This window comes from Cotesia glomerata, linkage group LG1, assembly GCF_020080835.1.
Source record: "Cotesia glomerata isolate CgM1 linkage group LG1, MPM_Cglom_v2.3, whole genome shotgun sequence".
Taxonomy (NCBI): Eukaryota; Metazoa; Arthropoda; class Insecta; order Hymenoptera; family Braconidae; genus Cotesia; species Cotesia glomerata.
In genome coordinates this window covers 7,214,804-7,233,143 of record NC_058158.1, presented here as the reverse complement: position 1 = coordinate 7,233,143, position 18,340 = coordinate 7,214,804, and the positions used below count along the sequence as shown (strand labels likewise).

The following is an 18,340-nucleotide window of genomic DNA, read 5'->3' as shown; positions in this document are numbered from 1 at the left end:
TCAAATACCTCTGCCATTTTTTCTGGTTGAGGTGGATCCACTTGACTTGAATTTAATACTTCGGATTTTGTAGAACTGTCCACCATTTCACTCATTTTTTTTATCACCATTTGCGCTTGTAATGCATCCTGTTAATAATTAATCTATATTATTAATAGAATGAGAAAAATTTTGTTTCCAGGATAGTCATATAATAAAATCGGTTTTTTTAGTGAAATTTAGTGTCATTACAAAGGTCTTGACTTGAATGTAAGCCTTTTCTAGATACATAATGAAGAAATTACCTTGTATTTCATGAACTATTGACATTTTTAAGGATATAAGCTCATCCCGATGTCACACTCATCGAGACCTTTCATTTGAGTACCCACATCAATTTTTCATATATTTTACATATTTATATATATTATATAAATGTATATATGAAAAATATATCAAAAATGCATGTGGGTACTCAAATGGAAAATTTTGATGAGTGTAACATCGGGGTGAGCTTATATCTTAAAAAATGTCAATAATTAAGAAATGACATTGTATCTTGTGAGAACTATTGACATTTTTTAAGATATAAACTCATTTCGATGTTACACTCATCGAGACCTTTTATTTGAGTACCCACATCAATTTTTCATATATTTTACATATTTATATATATTATATAAATGTATATATGAAAAATATATCAAAAATGCATGTGGATACTCAAATGAAAGCTCTTGATGAGTATAACATCGGGATGAGCTTATATCTCCAAAATCGTCAATATTTAAGAAAGTACTAGAAAAAAAATTAAATAAATATTATTTACTTGTTCTAAGGATTTAAGACGAGCATGTCTCCAAGCAGCTCTTTTTTCCGCACGCAGCGCACGTTGTTCTGCAGGACTTAAATGACTTTCTTCATCTTCATCTGAGATCAATCCCTATTAAAGAAAAATGATTGTAAATATAAGTTTAATTTAAATGAGAAAATAAATACAAGATTAAAAATTTCTTACCTCCTCTTTCAACTTTTCTTTCAAACGACGTTCAGCCTTGGCTGTTCTTACGACACTCGGATACCCTTGAAGGGAAGGTAACGAGCTTCGCGAGCTCAATCGGCTACTGTAAGGTAATCAATTAGCGTACTAAAAAGTTCTTTATTTTTACTATATCAATTGCAGTTAATTTATTTCAGTAAAAAAATAGATACAAAAGCTCTTGCTCTTAGTAGAAGCAATTTTATAACTCTCACACACACTCACTAAAATACTGCACAGGGTTAAAAAAAAAAAGTTTAAAAAAAAAAAGTGTTTTCTTGGTTGTTACATTTTATAAATTTCTTTTAGCGTACATAATTCAAAATTCAATTATAAAAACGTCACTACAGTACAATTGTTCCCTTTATGAAATAATATAATTATCCTTTCACCTTAATTGTTTTACGCTTAAAAAGATGGAGTAAAAAAACTAAATTACTTTTATTTTATTATTCTTAAGCACAAAAAGCGTCATAAAAACATAAATAACTTTTCAAAGATGTTCAAGAAAAGCATAAAGAAGCAAAATAAAAGCATGCAATCATTTCTCATACACGTAGAATTCGTAGATTTTATACCAATTAATTATTTGTAATTAAGTACATTATAAAATACTTGATCCTTTAAAATTATTTACTAACTTTAAAAATTGATAACTTTGTGTGCATTTATATATTTATACTATATAAATCTAGTAAAAAAAGATTTTTTTTTTTTTATAAAAAAAAAACGTAGTTACATATGTACATAGAGAGTTTAAAATGTACATATAATATTTAATAAAAACTAACAAATTAAAATAATAAATTGCAGCTGGCTAAAGTATAAAAAAGTACACCTCGTGTAGAGACAGTCTTCCTCCGATGGTGCAAATAAAAATAATAAATAAAATACTTTTACAGTGCTCAATCGAAGAGTTAGCAATGCATTTTTTTGTTTTATAGTTGAAAAAATAGATACTCGCTTACTTAGGTCTTCTATTATCTTGTTCTTCGATTATTTCTTCAGGCTCTTCCATACCTTCCATGTCCATCTGAGCCCATGATTTTAACTCATCTCGTGTGAGGGTTGCGATTTTTCTCTCCTCTTCTTGTTTCAATTTTTCTACCTCATCTTGACTGAGGAAAGTGAACACTTTATCTGTTAAAATAATATAATTATAAAAAAAGTTTGGAAAATCCAAAAGTGCAAGACTCATAATGCTCATTTAATTATGAAATATTAATAAATTAAAGAATGTTAAAAAAAATATATAAAACAACTAAAATAGCGCGATAATGCGCAGGAGCTTCTAGTGAGATAAATGTACATAATATATATATATATATATATATATATATAGTAGGGTGCGTCAAAATTTAATCTCTAAAATCAACCTTTTAAAATTGGAATTTTTAGTTCCGCTTTTAGCAAGAGTTAAGTTTGGGCATTTCCTGAGATATTTTGATGTGTCAGGATTTATTTGATGTTCACATAATTTTTTAACAAGAGTTTTGTTTGAGCATTTTTTCGTCTTGATTCAAGTTAATTTTTTTTTAGTGCATACATGACAAACAGGAAAATTTTTTGACCTATTTTGATGTTTTTTTTTCGTTTCCATTGCACTAAATCAATTTTTTAAAAATGTCAAATTAATCTCCATTAAATTATCTTGACAATAGTCTGCAAAATATCTTGATTCCGTGAACTAACAAGAGTATAATAATAAAAATAGTTGCCGAAATGAGGCGAAAATAATTTTTCGATCATAAAGCACTCTCTGATGCTTGAGTTGTGCATCATGAGTCGTGCAAAAATTAATAATTATTTTTGTAAAAATAAATTTTATTACAAAAGTAATTTATAAATTAAAATAAACTTATAAAATACCTGGTTTAGGAGATGGTTTAAGATGTTCTTCAACAGCAGACTCAAATAATCTTTTCCGATCACTTACAGACATTTTAGCTGGTGTTGGTGAAGGTGTTGGTGAAGGCTAAACAATTGTAAAAAAATATAAAATTAATAAACGACAAATTAAACAGTAGAAAGAATAAAATAAATAGTGTCAAAAATGATCACGAAGTAAAGTAATAAAAACGCGTGTGATAAAGATAAAACTTAAAGATAAAAGCCCTGAAAAGTAAATAAATAAAGTTAATAAATTATTAGTTTAGTTATTAAACATGCCAAGAAGACCTCACCTCAACCTTATAATTTTTTCCATCAACAGAACGTGCAATCTGTAAGTCGTTAAGTGAGGTGGTGATACTCTTAGACCCATAATCCTTAAAACGAGCCACAGGAGTTGTCAGTGGCGTCGGAGGAAGTTGAAAACGCGGTGATTTAATCTTGTTATCATTATCAATGTTAGATATATTTTTTTTATAAAAATCAGTGGCTGGATAGTAACTAGATATTTCGTGCATTGAAATTGGACGGTTATCTTTGGCAGGCATTGAGTTAACAATAGGAGTTGTTATACACTGAGTTGATTTGTAAGGAGAGGGTAGAGTCGCGAAGGTAATACTTTTTTTAGCGTTTTGCTGACTCTTTTTAGGAGGAAGTGTATGAGATTGAGATTGAGATTGAGATTTAGATTGTGAATGGTGGTCTAAATTAGTCGTTGATGCATGGGGTTGTGACTTGGTAGAGGCAGTAGTAGTAGTAGAAGTACAAGTAGTTACTGGATGGTCTATTGAAGTTCCTACAGGATCATCCACAGATGTACCGTATTCTTCTTTTAATTTTGACTGTAATGCCTAAAGTACATTAGATTCTTTAGTTCATTTCAGGAAACAGGGCTTTAATTATTTATGGTACGTAGTATTTTTTTTTAGCTGTATATATATATATTTTTTTTTTTCGTTTGCTTTTTTTTACATTATTCATACTTTTAGCTCTTTGTAACACTTATTTCGATTACTCCAAAAAGTAATTGGTAAAAAACATTTAGCCTTCATTTAAAAGCTCAGGTTTTATTATTTCATTTAAAACTTAATAATTATTAATTAATATGCCACAAAGAGTTATTAATATAAAATAAATTTTTGATACAAATTTTTAAGTAATTAATGAAAATAAATTTTTTATTGCCAAGAGAAATTTCTGTCTCGATGAATAATTAATATAATTTATAATTTATAATAAAATCGTGAAATTTAAATTAATAATTAACAATCCAAGCATTGATATATATTTTTAATTTTCAACGTTAACGTTTTATTTATATTTTGTAATAATATATAAATCTGGTCCATTAATAAAGTTATATATAACATATAACATTGATAGAAAATTTCTCTTTTTTTTTTCTTTTTTTTTTTTATATCGGCTTAAATTAACAAAGATTTTTCAATCTTGTTAGTAGTATGGGCTTGCGTAACAGTGATTGCATAATAATTTTTCACAAACATAAATATTATATACTTCTATATGTATAAATATTTTTTTTTTTTTTAATTCTTTTCAAAAAATCACTTTCTTTGGTTTTATAAATATTTGATTTTATATTTTGTCTTTCTTACGTACGAGTGATATATGCTTTATTAATTATTTATATAGAATAAATACTTTGGACATTTTTTTGTAACACAGTAAATTAATATATTACAATTTTTTTCACAACCTCGGTGATTTTTTAAACTTAATAATAAACAAAATATTAATTTATTCTTCAAAAAATAAATAAAAATAATTTATGGTAAATATCAAAAGACGATACATACATTTGTACAGTACTAGCATTGAAGATTATTATTATAATTATTATCATCATCATTATTATTATTATTATTATTATTATTATTATTATTATTATTATTATTATTATTATTATTATTATTATTATTATATCCCATTAACGTTAAGATTGGACGACACAAGATTCATATTCTGTAGGAAATATTTTATACAAGCATTAAAGCGCTTACTTATTTAAATAATCTTGCTACAGCAATTATGTAATTATTCAAAGCCAATTACAGATTTAATTTAATAAAAATATTTTAGTAGCCTAAAAATTGAATGCATAAAATAAGAAAAAAATAAAATCTAGCAGCATTTTACGTTACAATTAATTGAGAGTCAAAATAAGCTCAATTTCTTCCGTGAAGAATTTTTTTATAGACTTTTAAGTCATAATTTATTATTAAATGCGTAATGCATATAAAATATAAATAAACTCTCGAAATAATATTTAAAATTTTGTTTTTACCCTATCACAGAAATATCCCTAACCATCGGCCAATTTTTTATTTTAAATAAAATTACATATTATTTACAATCTCAGTAAATATATTTAGCCATAGTCATTTAGCCATAGCCATAGCCATAGCCATAGCCAAAGACTTTTATAATAATTTATTTAAAGTAAATAAAATAATATACTGGCCGATAGAAATTGCAAGATTTGAGTCTTAATCTTGATGGCAGTAACAAACGGAGTAACAATATATACTCAATATGTATTTATATTAAATTGTATGATTAATAACATTTATACGTACGGGACAGCACAATAAATTCTTTTTTTTTTTTTGTTAATTATTATTTTTATATTAATATATAGATATTTAAATTAAATACATTTTGGTTTTAACTGAAATTTGTTTTTGGTTGGTTGCTTTATTTAGTTTATTTGCTTCAACTTTAGTTAAAAGACAAATAAACCGCAGTACAGTGTCCTGGGTAGACTTGTACGCAGATACAGAGATAAATGATAGTACTGAACAACTCACTCCTGTCAGAGGGCGGCCAGGGTGGTACTGTCACCGTCCATCGTCTGTAAACACGTGAAACATGTCTCTTTTTTGGCTCTTATAAACCAGAGCATGCGTCACTATAAACACTGATATGACAGTAACACGATCCATGCGCCATTGATCATGGAATATACAGTTTTTATTGAAAATACAATGAAGTATGATTTTTTTTTTTCACCAATGAACGAATAATAAATACGATGATTGACGGAAAATGAGTATAGCAACACTCAGAAAAAAATTAAAATATTTTTAATTGATTGTTCTTGATTCAAGATTACTTTTTTTATTTATTAATAATTTTTTTACGATATCAAATAATTTTTTTTTTTATAAATTTGTACATTTTTTAATCTATATTATTAAGAGAATAAGCAAAATTTTGTGGCAAGAGTATTTATATGATAAAATGAATTTTTAAGGTTAAATTTGGTATCGTTGGAAAAGTCTTCAGGACCTGGAGTTGTGCCTTTTCATGGTCTCATATCATTCTCATCGATAGTCAATTTATTATGATAAGTATTTAGGCTGCATTCGAAAATGCTCTATCTCTAGACACATAATTAAGAAATGACCTTGTATCTTGTGAACTATTGACATTTTTAAAGATATAAACTCATCCCGATATTACACTCATCAAGACCTTTCATTTGAGTACCCACATCAATTTTTCATATATTTATATATATTATATATATGTAAATATGAAAAATATATCAATATGCATATGGGTACTTAAATTAAAGCTCTTGATGAATGTAATATCGGGATGAGCTTATATCTTTAAAAATGTCAATAATTAAGAAATGACATTGTATCTTGTGAACTATTGATATTTTTAAAGATATAAGCTCATCCCGATGTTACACTCATCAATACCTTTCATTTGAGTACCCACATCAATTTTTCATATATTTTATATATTTATACATTTCACAAATACCATATATATAAAATATATAAAAAATGTCATGTGGGTACTCAAATGAAAGGTCTCGATAAGTGTAACATCAAAATGAGTTTATATCTTAAAAAATGTCAATAATTAAGGAATGACCTTATATCTTGTGAACTATTGACATTTTTAAAGATATAAGCTCGTCCCGATATTACACTCATCAAGACCTTTCATTTGAGTACCCACATCAATTTTTCATATATTTATATATATGTAAATAAGAAAAATATATCAAAATGCATGTGGGTACTTAAATGAAAGCTCTTGATGAATGTAACATCGGGATGATCTTATATTTTTAAAATATATATTATATATATGAATATATGAAAAATATATCAAAATGCATGTGGGTACTCAAATAAAAGCTCTTGATGAGTGTAACATCGGGATGAGCTTATATCTTTAAAAACGTCAATAGTTAAGAGAGTACAGTGCAATTTAACAAAAGTTATTTAATAAAGAAAATTTTTTTTTATTTATAGTTCACAAGCCACGACAGTCACATAGTGACTGCAAGGTTGCTAGTATGTAATAATTAGCAAATTAATCTTGAATCAAGAAAAGATAATGTCTGAGTGCATATGACATGAATTCCGTACAATTAAAAAAATAAGGCACATGTGGGTGTACTCGTGGGTCTCCTAAACAACTTTAAAATTATTTTATAAATAAAATATACCAGTGTGCAATGTTTGCATGCTAAGTCACTGAGTAGCTTAAAAACATCTATTTAAATATCTAAATAATCACGGGTACGCAATAATGAATATAAGGACCTTATAAATTGTTAAGTGTTTGGTTTCAACGAAATAAACTACGATAATGATGGTAATAATAATAACAATGGTAGTAATAATAATAGTAATGAAATATCATCCAGACATTGAATTTCTCTTGACAAACATTGAACTATTTAAAATAAATCGGTATAAAGTGCTCCAATTTGAATTTGTGCAAATGATTTAGCATTATTTTTATACATAAATATATAACTAATTAATTTATAATTTAAACTGTGTTTTAAAGTGATTTTATTTACTGGAAAAGCTATAAGTGCAACACTCATAACGTTGACGATAAATTATTTATGAGATAGTTTTAATAAAGATGAGAATAGTTATTTATACATGCATCAATCATGCATAATAAGTTCAGAAAAATATAATATAATATAATTATTTATACACAAGCTATCAATCTAATAATAATAAATCTAGAATAACTAGTATAGCATTTATTAAATAATATGAGTACTTACAGTGGGATTCTGCGGTGCCAATGTGTGTTTACTCATGACAATAGTAGTGGTTTTGAGATCTTTTGTTCCACCAGGTGATTTTGGTGGCACAGGTGTGTCAACTGGACTATTTGGTTTATTAACTAACGATTCAGCGGCCCTTACTACATCCATTACCTATGCAAAAAAATATTTTTTCTATGTCTAATAATCTACTCGCTCTATTATACGCTAATTATTATTTAACTTTAATGATAAAATTTTAAATTAAATCTAGCAATATATTAAAACCAAAAAAATTCATGCTTATAAGCCAGCGCTATAATAATTGTACGATTAAAAAAAAACAACGTACTTTTTCAGGAGTTGATTTTTCTCTGTGCTCAATTAACGCTCGTTCGCGTTCTTCTTGTTCCCAAGCGACAAGCTCTTCTTTCATTTCCTGTTCTTGTCTCAAAGTTGCTGCCTCCTCGTCATCGCGATCCAAACTTGAGACACTCTGAGACAAAGACTTTAATCCCTCAGTAGGGGATGTGTCTTTTAAATCTTGAGATCTTCGTGATTCTTTAGACTCTCTTCCGGAGAGCGTCAACAAGTGCTCGACTTCGTTTTTGTCGTAACCCTTGCATACAACAAGAGTTATCGTATTACCAGAGCAGCGAAGAATATTAACCGCTTCTTGATGAGTAGCTCCAAGTAATGACGTACCATTTACTTCGAGTAATCTCATTCCCACCTAAATATAAATTAAAAAAAAATATATAACAATTATTACTAATCATTGAATTTAATTTATTAAATCGACATTAATTAAAGTTAATTAAGTTAATTAAAGTCACTCTAACTGAATCATCTAAGCTATATAAAATAACTGACCTTCAATCTTCCGTCACGCTTAGCTGCACCGCCGGAATTTATTTTTGAAATAAATACACCTTCGTCTGTATGGTCTAGTGGATTTCCACGCTGACCACGGAGTCCTCCTTTTATATGCATGCCTAATTTTTCACCAGGCTCTTTTACTATCACAAGTTCCTAAAATTAAATAAATAAATTTAATAAAATCACCTTAGAATTTTATTGGCTATTAAGTAATTATAAAAATTATAATTTAAAAAGATAAGAAACGTGACTGTATTGCTAAAAAAAGTACAAGTGAGCACGTAGATAAGCATCACATTAATAGCTCCAAGCAGTAAAAAAGCCGTGTTAAAATTTTTTATTGATTATGTAATAATATTGTATAGAGGAAAGTTAAGTATAGAAAAAAAAAAAGAAGAAAATATAAAATGAAATAATCGAGGGATGTAATGGAGATATATATTCATCAGATCGATTACTTACTGTTACTGGAATGTACTCTATTTCGACCAGCTTGTTAAATAACAACAAGTTATTTAATTAAGATAGATAGGCGATTAATAAATAAACCTCGCCGTAAAACCGATTTAAATTTTAACATTATTTAAAATAAAATAAATATTTGAAAGTATTTACATTATCCCACGATTTAAGATTAATTATATAAATAAAAAACAATAATTATTAACCGCGTGCGAATATGTAGCATTTAGCGAAGCAACTAATCGTGAAATCTGCTGATAAATATTACGTATTAAGCGATTAATAATTAAAATATTAAAATACCTGGTAATTTTCTGGCAATGGGTCATGCTGGACTGTCAAAACAATTGATTCACCAGGCCTTAATAACTCCATAACAGCTTCCTGATGCGTGGCTTTAGTTACATCGGTACCATTAACTTTTAATATCCTGTCACCCATTCGAAGTTTACCAGATTTAGCAGCTATTCCTCCAGGTACAACCTATTTTAGATTCCACAAATTATTAATGATAATTATAAGTATTTATAATTACATTGTGGACTCTCGATAACTCGAACTTCAAGGGAAGTGATAAAAACTTCAAGTTAACGAGTTTTCGACTTAACAAAATGTTCAAAATTTGCAAGTAGATCAAAAAAATTAAGAAAACGCTTGATTTGCAAGAAAATAACTTAGAGAGAAAATATACATTACAAACAAGAATATAAGGATTGCAAATTCCTATAGGAATTCAGATTTGATTGCTTTAAGCTTGGATAGTTCAGAAAAAAACGTCTTTATACTGAGTGAAAATTATAGTGAGTGAAAATCTGAAAAAAAATTTCTGATAGTAGCTTGTATAATCCAGATATCACGCAGTATAATCCAGATTACAATGAGTATAATCCAGATATCACACAGTATAATCTGGATTTTTTCAGCTACTATCTGAAATGTTTTTTCACCACAGATATCACTGATTATAATCTGGGATGATATCCAGTGTCATCTTGTTCTTTCCGTGTAGAGTTTCACTTTTAAAATTCGCGTTATAAAGTATAAATATTCTTTATCGATACTGCAAGGGAAACGATACTAAGTTCAAGTTACAGAGTCTAAATAATTCGAGATATCACGTATTTAAGAGTTCAGCGGAAAGGAATAAAAATTTTTTTCGAGTTACTAAAAATTTCAACTTAACCAAGTTCGAGTTATCGAGAATCCACTGTAATTTATTAATAAACTATACATACGTGTGATATAAAAATACCAGGCTCTTTAGCGCCAAATGGCGTGCAGGAGTGATCGGTACCACCAATGATACTAAAGCCAAGAGATCCTTCCTTCATCAGTACGACGTCCTGAATAACAATCAACAAATATTAGCAATAATAATAATTAAATGAATAAAAATCACTTGAGTTAAATCCAGATACTGAGGACGAGATGGCCAACGATGGAGGATTAATAGAGAGGACTGGAATTGGTGAGTTGTAGCGTCTAGTCTAGCTAATGAATTTATTATATAATTCTATAATAAGTAATATATCGAGTGTGCGTTGGAAATTTATGGTAATGTGATGTATTTGTCTCAATACATATTTATGAACAACAAGAGAGAAACAGTAACAGAAAGTGATAGCAATAAAAATGATAATAATAAAAATAATAATAATGATAATTATTGACGTTAAAGTGTCATGCGTGAAGCTGCGAGCATACCTCAATGATTACTGGCTGGACCAGATGATTGTCGGTGACACGTGTTACGACTGTCTCGGTGAGTGTACTCTTAGTGATGGTCTCGGTAACTTTACCAAGTGTAGTGGGCGCCGGAGGGAAGTTAACGTCTCCAGGTAAGTTATCAGGCTGCTTGATAGTCACTGTAACGACTGGGCCCTGCTGGGAGTCTGGCGAGGGCGAGGAAGTCGGAGGTCGTAGGAAGTGAGCGGGAATCATGGCCTGAAATTCCTCGTTGGTGATTGGCTTCGGTACCTGTATGTCTTCCTGAGGCGAAGTCGGTCTGGTTGGTTCCGGCTGACTCGGAGTTGTAGTACCAGACTGCTGATTTGGTTGCTGTTGCTGTTGATGTTGCTGAGGTTGAACTTGTTGAGGCTGCGACGTTGGAGTCGGTAGAGTTTGTCGCGGCGCAGGCTGGGGTGGATTCACGGCACCTCGACTGATAACTTTGCCAGCCGCAGAACTGTCGCTTACGCCGTTCATCTTGGCAATGCCGTTGACAGGTTGTTGTTGTTCTTTAGCCAACGCGAGTGGCGCCGGTGGTGGAGGAGGCGGTGTTCTCGCCGTTGGACTTGGGGAGAGTGTTTTATCTGCGTCGATAGAACGTCGGTAGCCGGCGTAACCAGGTCGATTTGCTATGTAACTATTTGCATTATAAAGCCCGGTGTAGGGACGCGGCGTGGATGCGCCGATCAATCGCGGAGATTTTTCCGAAGGGGTTACTTGCATCAGTGAGCTCGCCTGAGAACGAGGTATCTCTCGTTCGACCACTAGCCTCACGAACCTATCAAGACCGGTTAGCAATGTTACAGCTTGCTCGTGTTTAGCTTCGGTCATTTCAACCCCATTGATCTGAAAAATTTATTAAGTGGCACAAGATCAAAAAATTACTTTTTTTTTAATTTATATACTATTAAGAGAATAAAAAAACATTTTTTTCCGGGATAGTTGTATGATAAAATCGGTTTTTTTTTAAGTAAAATTTAGTGTCATTGCAAAGGTCTTGAATTTGTGCCTTTTCAAGGTTTCATACAATTCTCACTGATAGTTAAGTTATTATTATAAGTATTTAGGCTGCATTCGAAAATTCTCTATCTCTAGATACATAATTAAGAAATGACCTTGTATCTTGTGAACTGTTGACATTTTTAAAGATATAAGCTCACCTCGATGTTACCCTCATCAAGACCTTTCATTTGAGTACCCACATCAAATTTTCATATATTTATATATATTATATATATGTATATATGAAAAATATATCAAAATGCATGTGGGTACTCAAATGAAAGCTCTTGATGAGTGTAACGTCAGGATGAGCGTATTATATCTTTAAAAATATCAATAATTTTTTTTTTTTTTTTTATTTTTACCCCGCTTTTCAGACTTCTATCTCGATGGGGGTCCGGCCGAGACCGGAAGGGGACTCCAGGCTGATCGGTACATTAAGTTTGGCAGAATAAGTTTGGCGGTATTACATACTTTTTCAGCCTGGAGAGTAATGCGGCGATGGGCCGACTTTGGGGAAACTGCACGCATTTGCCTGTGCCCCACCGGTAGCACAGGGCTTGGGGAAACCATCGAAAAACCCAAACCTGTACAGCCCGGCGTGAGTTACGAGCACCGATGTTCACTGAAAATTAAATTTCAGCTCACACCGGGATTCGAACCCACGCCTCACCAGTCCCAAGCAAGCATGACAAGCATTATACCGCTTAGCCATGGGACTGGCTTAAAAATATCAATAATTGAGAAATTACATTGTATCTTGTGAACTATTGAAATTTTTAAAGATATAAGCTCACCCCGATGTTACCCTCATCGAGACCTTTCATTTGAGTACCCACATCAATTTTTCATATATTTTATATATATATATGTAAATATATATCAAAATGCATGTGGGTACTCAAATGAAAGCTCTTGATGAGTGTAACATCGTGATGAGCTTATATCTTTAAAATCGTCAATATTTAAAAAAGTACAGTGCAATTTAACCAAATTCATTATTTAATAAAGCAAAATTTTAATTTTTTATAGTTCACAAGTCACGGAAGTCATATAGTGACTGCAGGGTTGCTAGTTATTTTATTATTACTATTTTAAAGCTTGTGATTACTTACCGATACAACTCTATCGCCAATTAATAATTTACCGTCTTTCTGTGCAACACCGCCGTCGGTTATTTTCGAGATAAATATAGCCTACACAAAGATAAAATAAATTATACGTCAATAAAGATTATTTATTCTTGTACCAGTATTAAATACACTTACATCGGTATTGTCTTTGAAAGGCGCTGAACCTTTTCCACCCGCGATACTAAACCCAAGACCATTTTGATCTCGTATTAATGTTGTGTGTACAAGCACCGGTACTAATGTCTCATCATTGCTCATTGTCGGCAAAGGCTCGGGAATTTTCTTTGTCTGCAAAAAAATTATATAAAAAAATTGTTTGTTATTATTTATTTATAAATATTAATACGATATAAAAAAAAAACAATGATAGTTATAATTTATAAGTAATATAAAATCAATAAATAGGTGGATATATTCCTTACTTTGACGTAATCACGGGGTAAACTGGTATCCCCGTTTTCGAGATTATGGGACAGTGCAGTCGACGATACGTAAGATGTAGCACTTGGAGCACGACTGGTACTGAGACTCGAGCAGACTGAATCTTTTCGCGTTGACAGCTGAAATTAAAAATAATAATTGCTTTTCCCACTCACGCACTACTAACCCACTAACAGTTAAGCCACTACCGGCAATAATGACAGCACAAAAGAGAAGCGAAATAAATAGAGCTAGTAATTATTATTGAGTTATTATATTAACCTGTTCAGATGGTGGTACTATTCGCGTGACCTCTCTTATTATAACAAGTACAAGGACTCTTCCACAAGCTTTTAGAACTTCAACTGCGTCGTAGTGATCTACGTTAACCATTGAAACCCCATTTACCGAAATAACTTTGTCTCCAACCTTCAACCCGGCCAGATCGGCTGGACCACCTATTGATCAAATCGACCCAATTAATAACAAAAAAAAAAATCTGTTACTACTGAAGCCTTCAGAATGTAATAGTACTTCTGTTTGCTTTTATTTAAAATTGATTTATATATGTATACATAAGATAGTAATACATATTGTATTTAACAATATTAATTTATGTATATAGTAATATTATAAAGCAAATGAACCTTCAGTTACTCTGGAAATGAATATCCCCTCATCCTCTCCTTTGAATGGTATCGAACCAATACCACCTGCAATCGACAAACCCAGACCGGCTGTTGTTCTCTCAATATGAATCTCATACTGCTCTTCGCGTACTTCTAACGACGGTTCCGCGTCTGACGTTGCTCCTGAAACATCAATTATTTTATGTTGTATTGTTATTGTCGTTATTGTTGTTGATGGATTTTAAAATAAATGAAAATGAATTATTATTATTATTATTATTATTATTATTATTATTATTATTATTATTATTATTATTATTATCTACATTAATGAGAAAATAAGAGAAATTTTGTCTTCAGAATAGTCATATGATAAAATCGGTTTTTTTAGTGAAAAATAATATAATTAAGAACTGACCTTGTATCTTGTGAACTATTGACATTTTTAAAGATATAAGCTCATCCCGATGTTACACTTATCAAGACCTTTCATTTAAGTATCCACATCAATTTTTCATACATTTCGTATATTTATATATTTCACAAATACCATATATATAAATTATATAAAAAATGTCATGTGGGTACTCAAATAAAAGGTCTCGATAAGTGTAACATCGCAATGAGTTTATATCTTAAAAAAATGTCAATAATTAAGGAATGACCTTGTATCTTGTGAACTATTGACATTTTTAAAGACATAAGCTCATCCCGATGTTATACTCATCAAGACCTTCCATTTGAGTACCCACATCAATTTTTCATATATTTTATATATTTATATATTTCACAAATACCATATATATAAAATATATAAAAAATGTCATGTGGGTACTCAAATGAAAGGTCTCGATAAGTGTAACATCAAAATGAGTTTATATCTTAAAAAATGTCAATAATTAAGGAATGACCTTGTATCTTGTGAACTATTAACATTTTCAAAAATATAAGCTCATCCCGATGTTATACTCATCAAGACCTTTCATTTGAGTACCCACATCAATTTTTCATATATTTCATATATTATATATACATATATATATATATATATATATATATATATATATATATATATATATATATATATATATATATATATATATATATGAAAAATATATCAAAATGCATGTGGGTACTCAAATGAAAGCTCTTGATGAGTGTAACATCGGGATGAGCTTATATCTTTAAAAGCGTCAATATTTAAGAAAGTACAGTGCAATTTAACAAAAGTCATTATTTAATAAAGCAAATTTGTATTTATAGTTCACAAATCACAGCAGTCACATAGTGACTGCAAGGTTGCTAGTCATTATTATTATTAATTTTAATGAAAACAAATAAATAAATTCCTTAAATAAAATTCACCTTTAATGCGACGAGTTTTAACAAACATACGGTAACGTTTTGGCATTTTAAAAAAATAATTTTTATTCACCAGACCATTAATTGGCTATCGAAGCCCAAAACAATTTAATCATGGACAAGAATTCCAATTATGATTCACACAACAATCTACCTCACAGTTAATCACTATTTCCGTTTAGGTACTGTTGTTATGTTGCTGTACACTATACAGATACAGCACACAAACCCACGTACATACACATTCATACATCATACATACGTAAACTACGCGAGATACTACGATATAATTTTACGTCTACATCAACAATCGTATCATCGGAGATAGAGATAGTGTATCAGCGATAAGACGTGAGTAATTTAATCGTATCTTATCATCTTTACTGACGGTTCAAATTATCCTGGTATGGAGACTTTACTTGTTTCAATAAGTATATACATTGAGTAAAATTAGAACAAGGTTTTTTTACGGTACGGTAAGATAATCTATTTCAATATACCTTTTTTAAAGTCATTATATCATTGATACATTTATTTATTAATTTTTATTGGATATAATTATGACGTTAAGAACGATAATATAAATGAAAAACTAGATAGCGGTATCTGTAGCTTGATTTAAAATTAATATAAAAAATTTACCTTGACTATGAATGTCGTAATTGTCGGCAGACTCGGTTGGAAGACTTGTTGATACGGACGTCTCGTCACTTTTCTTCATCATAGCCTTAGAGAGAAAAAGAAAAGTAATAATATTAAATATAATCCAGATTTTTAAAATTTAAGTACTGCGGTTAACCATTCCAGTTGTGCCAGCGGTTTACAATAACAGTAAGTTATACGCTAACTATAAATAAAAAATAATAATTCTACACGCGATACCTAAATTATGTGCTACCTCATTTCATAACATTTATAATAAATACGTCGACTTAACGCTTGCTCCTGAATAAAATATTTATAATAATAATAATAATAATTATTATTATTATTATAATTATAACAATGACAATTAATAATAGAAACATGGAATAAGTAAATAATAGAATTCAAATAAATGTTAATTAATAAAGCTGAATGGAGACAGTGAAACGTTCAGTGCGAACAAAGCAAATGCTTGATGGTTTTATAATTAATAATTATATTCTTAAACTTCTGAAATTATATTTAATTTTATTTTATATATTAGAGCACTTTATTGCTTAGTAAGTGTTGGATAAAAATAAGTTTTATTGTTTTACTTAAAAAGTTTTAAAAATATTTATAAATAGATCTTGCAATAAAGTACTCTAATACATACACAAGCAATTTCATTTAATAGTTGTGACGTTATGATTACAACGCATCGATCTGGTAACTCTAATCAGCACCCAATGATATGTTATTATATTTTATATATTAAATATAGTACATATAAGTAATAAACAAACAAACAAGTGAGAGTGAAGAATAAAATTGACCATAGACAAAAAGTACATCCAACGAGCCCAATTGGTTATCAATTTAAAATAGAAGAAGAAATGATAATGGTCTAAAATTTGACGTGACTAATTTATTCTAATAAAATATAAGGTAAAATACCCAGTAATTTAACAGGTTTCAAAGTAAAACGTATTTGACCCTACTTTAATATAAAAAAATGTAATTATTAATTAAAACAAGTGATTTTCATGAAAATATAAACAATTTTGAATTGATTGAAGCACAAAATAACACAGGCAATTGAATATTTATATTTTGACAACGTTTTTAAGAAAGACGATGAAAGAAGTAGTAGTTGAACTAATAAAATATATGGCAATAGGAACACCAAAAATTTTCAACGTTTTATTGAAATATCCAAAGATTTATAAAATATTATTGATTAATACTAAAAATAAGTCTATGAATATTTAATATGTTCATTTAAAAATGAGAAATATTTGCATTTAATTTTTTAATTCTATTTTTTATGAATGACAAAGCAAATTTTCAATTATAAATAAAAAAAAAATCAGTTCAAAACGTTCAATAATTTTTAATTACACTAATTTTTAGCTACAAAACTTATTAGAAGTTAGAGTGCTGTTAAAATTATACGGCCCCAGCTTGTTCAAGTTTAATTTAATATAAAAATTATAGTTTATATCTTTGCAAAAAATATGTGTTATTTATAAAATAACGAATAAAAAAACTAATTGATTATTTCATTAGATGATACAATTTTTTTTTACTTAAAATGATGGACCGTTTCTTTCACTGATTGTTCGGTTTACGATTTAGTCCCTTTTTCATGAAAAAAATAGCATCTATCGACGATTCTCGACATGTCAACTTTTAAGTTAACAAAAATATAATTGTTTTGATTAATAATTGAAAAAACTTATAGAAATCAATTACTGTATCATTTAATAATTATAATATGCGCATATTACTTATAATAAATTTACGGATTTCGTATTATAACAATTCGAAAAGTCTGTTCAAGTACTGGTCCCATTTTTATAAGTGTTCAAGTACTGTGTACTTTACCTTATTATAATATTTTTACTTATTGTATTGAACTTGATAAATTTAAATCAATAGATTATTATAATCTTGAAGTAATTTTTCAGACAATAAATCATATTTTTAGACCGTTACCAAATAAATGAAAAAAACGAATGCAAAAGCAGTCAAGTAGACACCACATAACGACAACCATGAAAAAATATTATGACAAATACATTGAAAATAATTATATTCCTTCATAAATATAACTAACGATTAATAAAAAATTAAACAG

General features: G+C 29.2%; 1 protein-coding gene across 9 annotated transcripts in view; it reads right to left on the bottom strand.

Annotated features, from left to right (window-relative positions):
- Nucleotides 1–18,340, bottom strand: part of LOC123267083 (protein lap4-like) — a 53,228-nt gene that overhangs the window by 3,227 nt on the left and 31,661 nt on the right. For 5 of the 9 annotated variants that reach the window (XM_044731579.1, XM_044731595.1, XM_044731609.1 and 2 more), the window contains 19 exons: nucleotides 16,219–16,303; nucleotides 14,233–14,397; nucleotides 13,868–14,043; nucleotides 13,588–13,725; nucleotides 13,301–13,453; nucleotides 13,148–13,228; nucleotides 11,007–11,876; nucleotides 10,538–10,645; nucleotides 9,606–9,785; nucleotides 9,303–9,332; nucleotides 8,835–8,993; nucleotides 8,314–8,694; nucleotides 7,980–8,135; nucleotides 3,202–3,759; nucleotides 2,888–2,993; nucleotides 1,987–2,158; nucleotides 998–1,103; nucleotides 809–922; nucleotides 9–128 (listed from right to left, as the gene is read on the bottom strand). In XM_044731579.1, the coding sequence (XP_044587514.1) occupies nucleotides 9–128; nucleotides 809–922; nucleotides 998–1,103; nucleotides 1,987–2,158; nucleotides 2,888–2,993; nucleotides 3,202–3,759; nucleotides 7,980–8,135; nucleotides 8,314–8,694; nucleotides 8,835–8,993; nucleotides 9,303–9,332; nucleotides 9,606–9,785; nucleotides 10,538–10,645; nucleotides 11,007–11,876; nucleotides 13,148–13,228; nucleotides 13,301–13,453; nucleotides 13,588–13,725; nucleotides 13,868–14,043; nucleotides 14,233–14,397; nucleotides 16,219–16,303 (3,858 nt within the window). The remainder of the gene's footprint in view (nucleotides 1–8; nucleotides 129–808; nucleotides 923–997; nucleotides 1,104–1,986; nucleotides 2,159–2,887; nucleotides 2,994–3,201; nucleotides 3,760–7,979; nucleotides 8,136–8,313; nucleotides 8,695–8,834; nucleotides 8,994–9,302; nucleotides 9,333–9,605; nucleotides 9,786–10,537; nucleotides 10,646–11,006; nucleotides 11,877–13,147; nucleotides 13,229–13,300; nucleotides 13,454–13,587; nucleotides 13,726–13,867; nucleotides 14,044–14,232; nucleotides 14,398–16,218; nucleotides 16,304–18,340) is intronic. The other 4 variants (XM_044731618.1, XM_044731588.1, XM_044731636.1 and 1 more) reach the window with 4 other exon arrangements.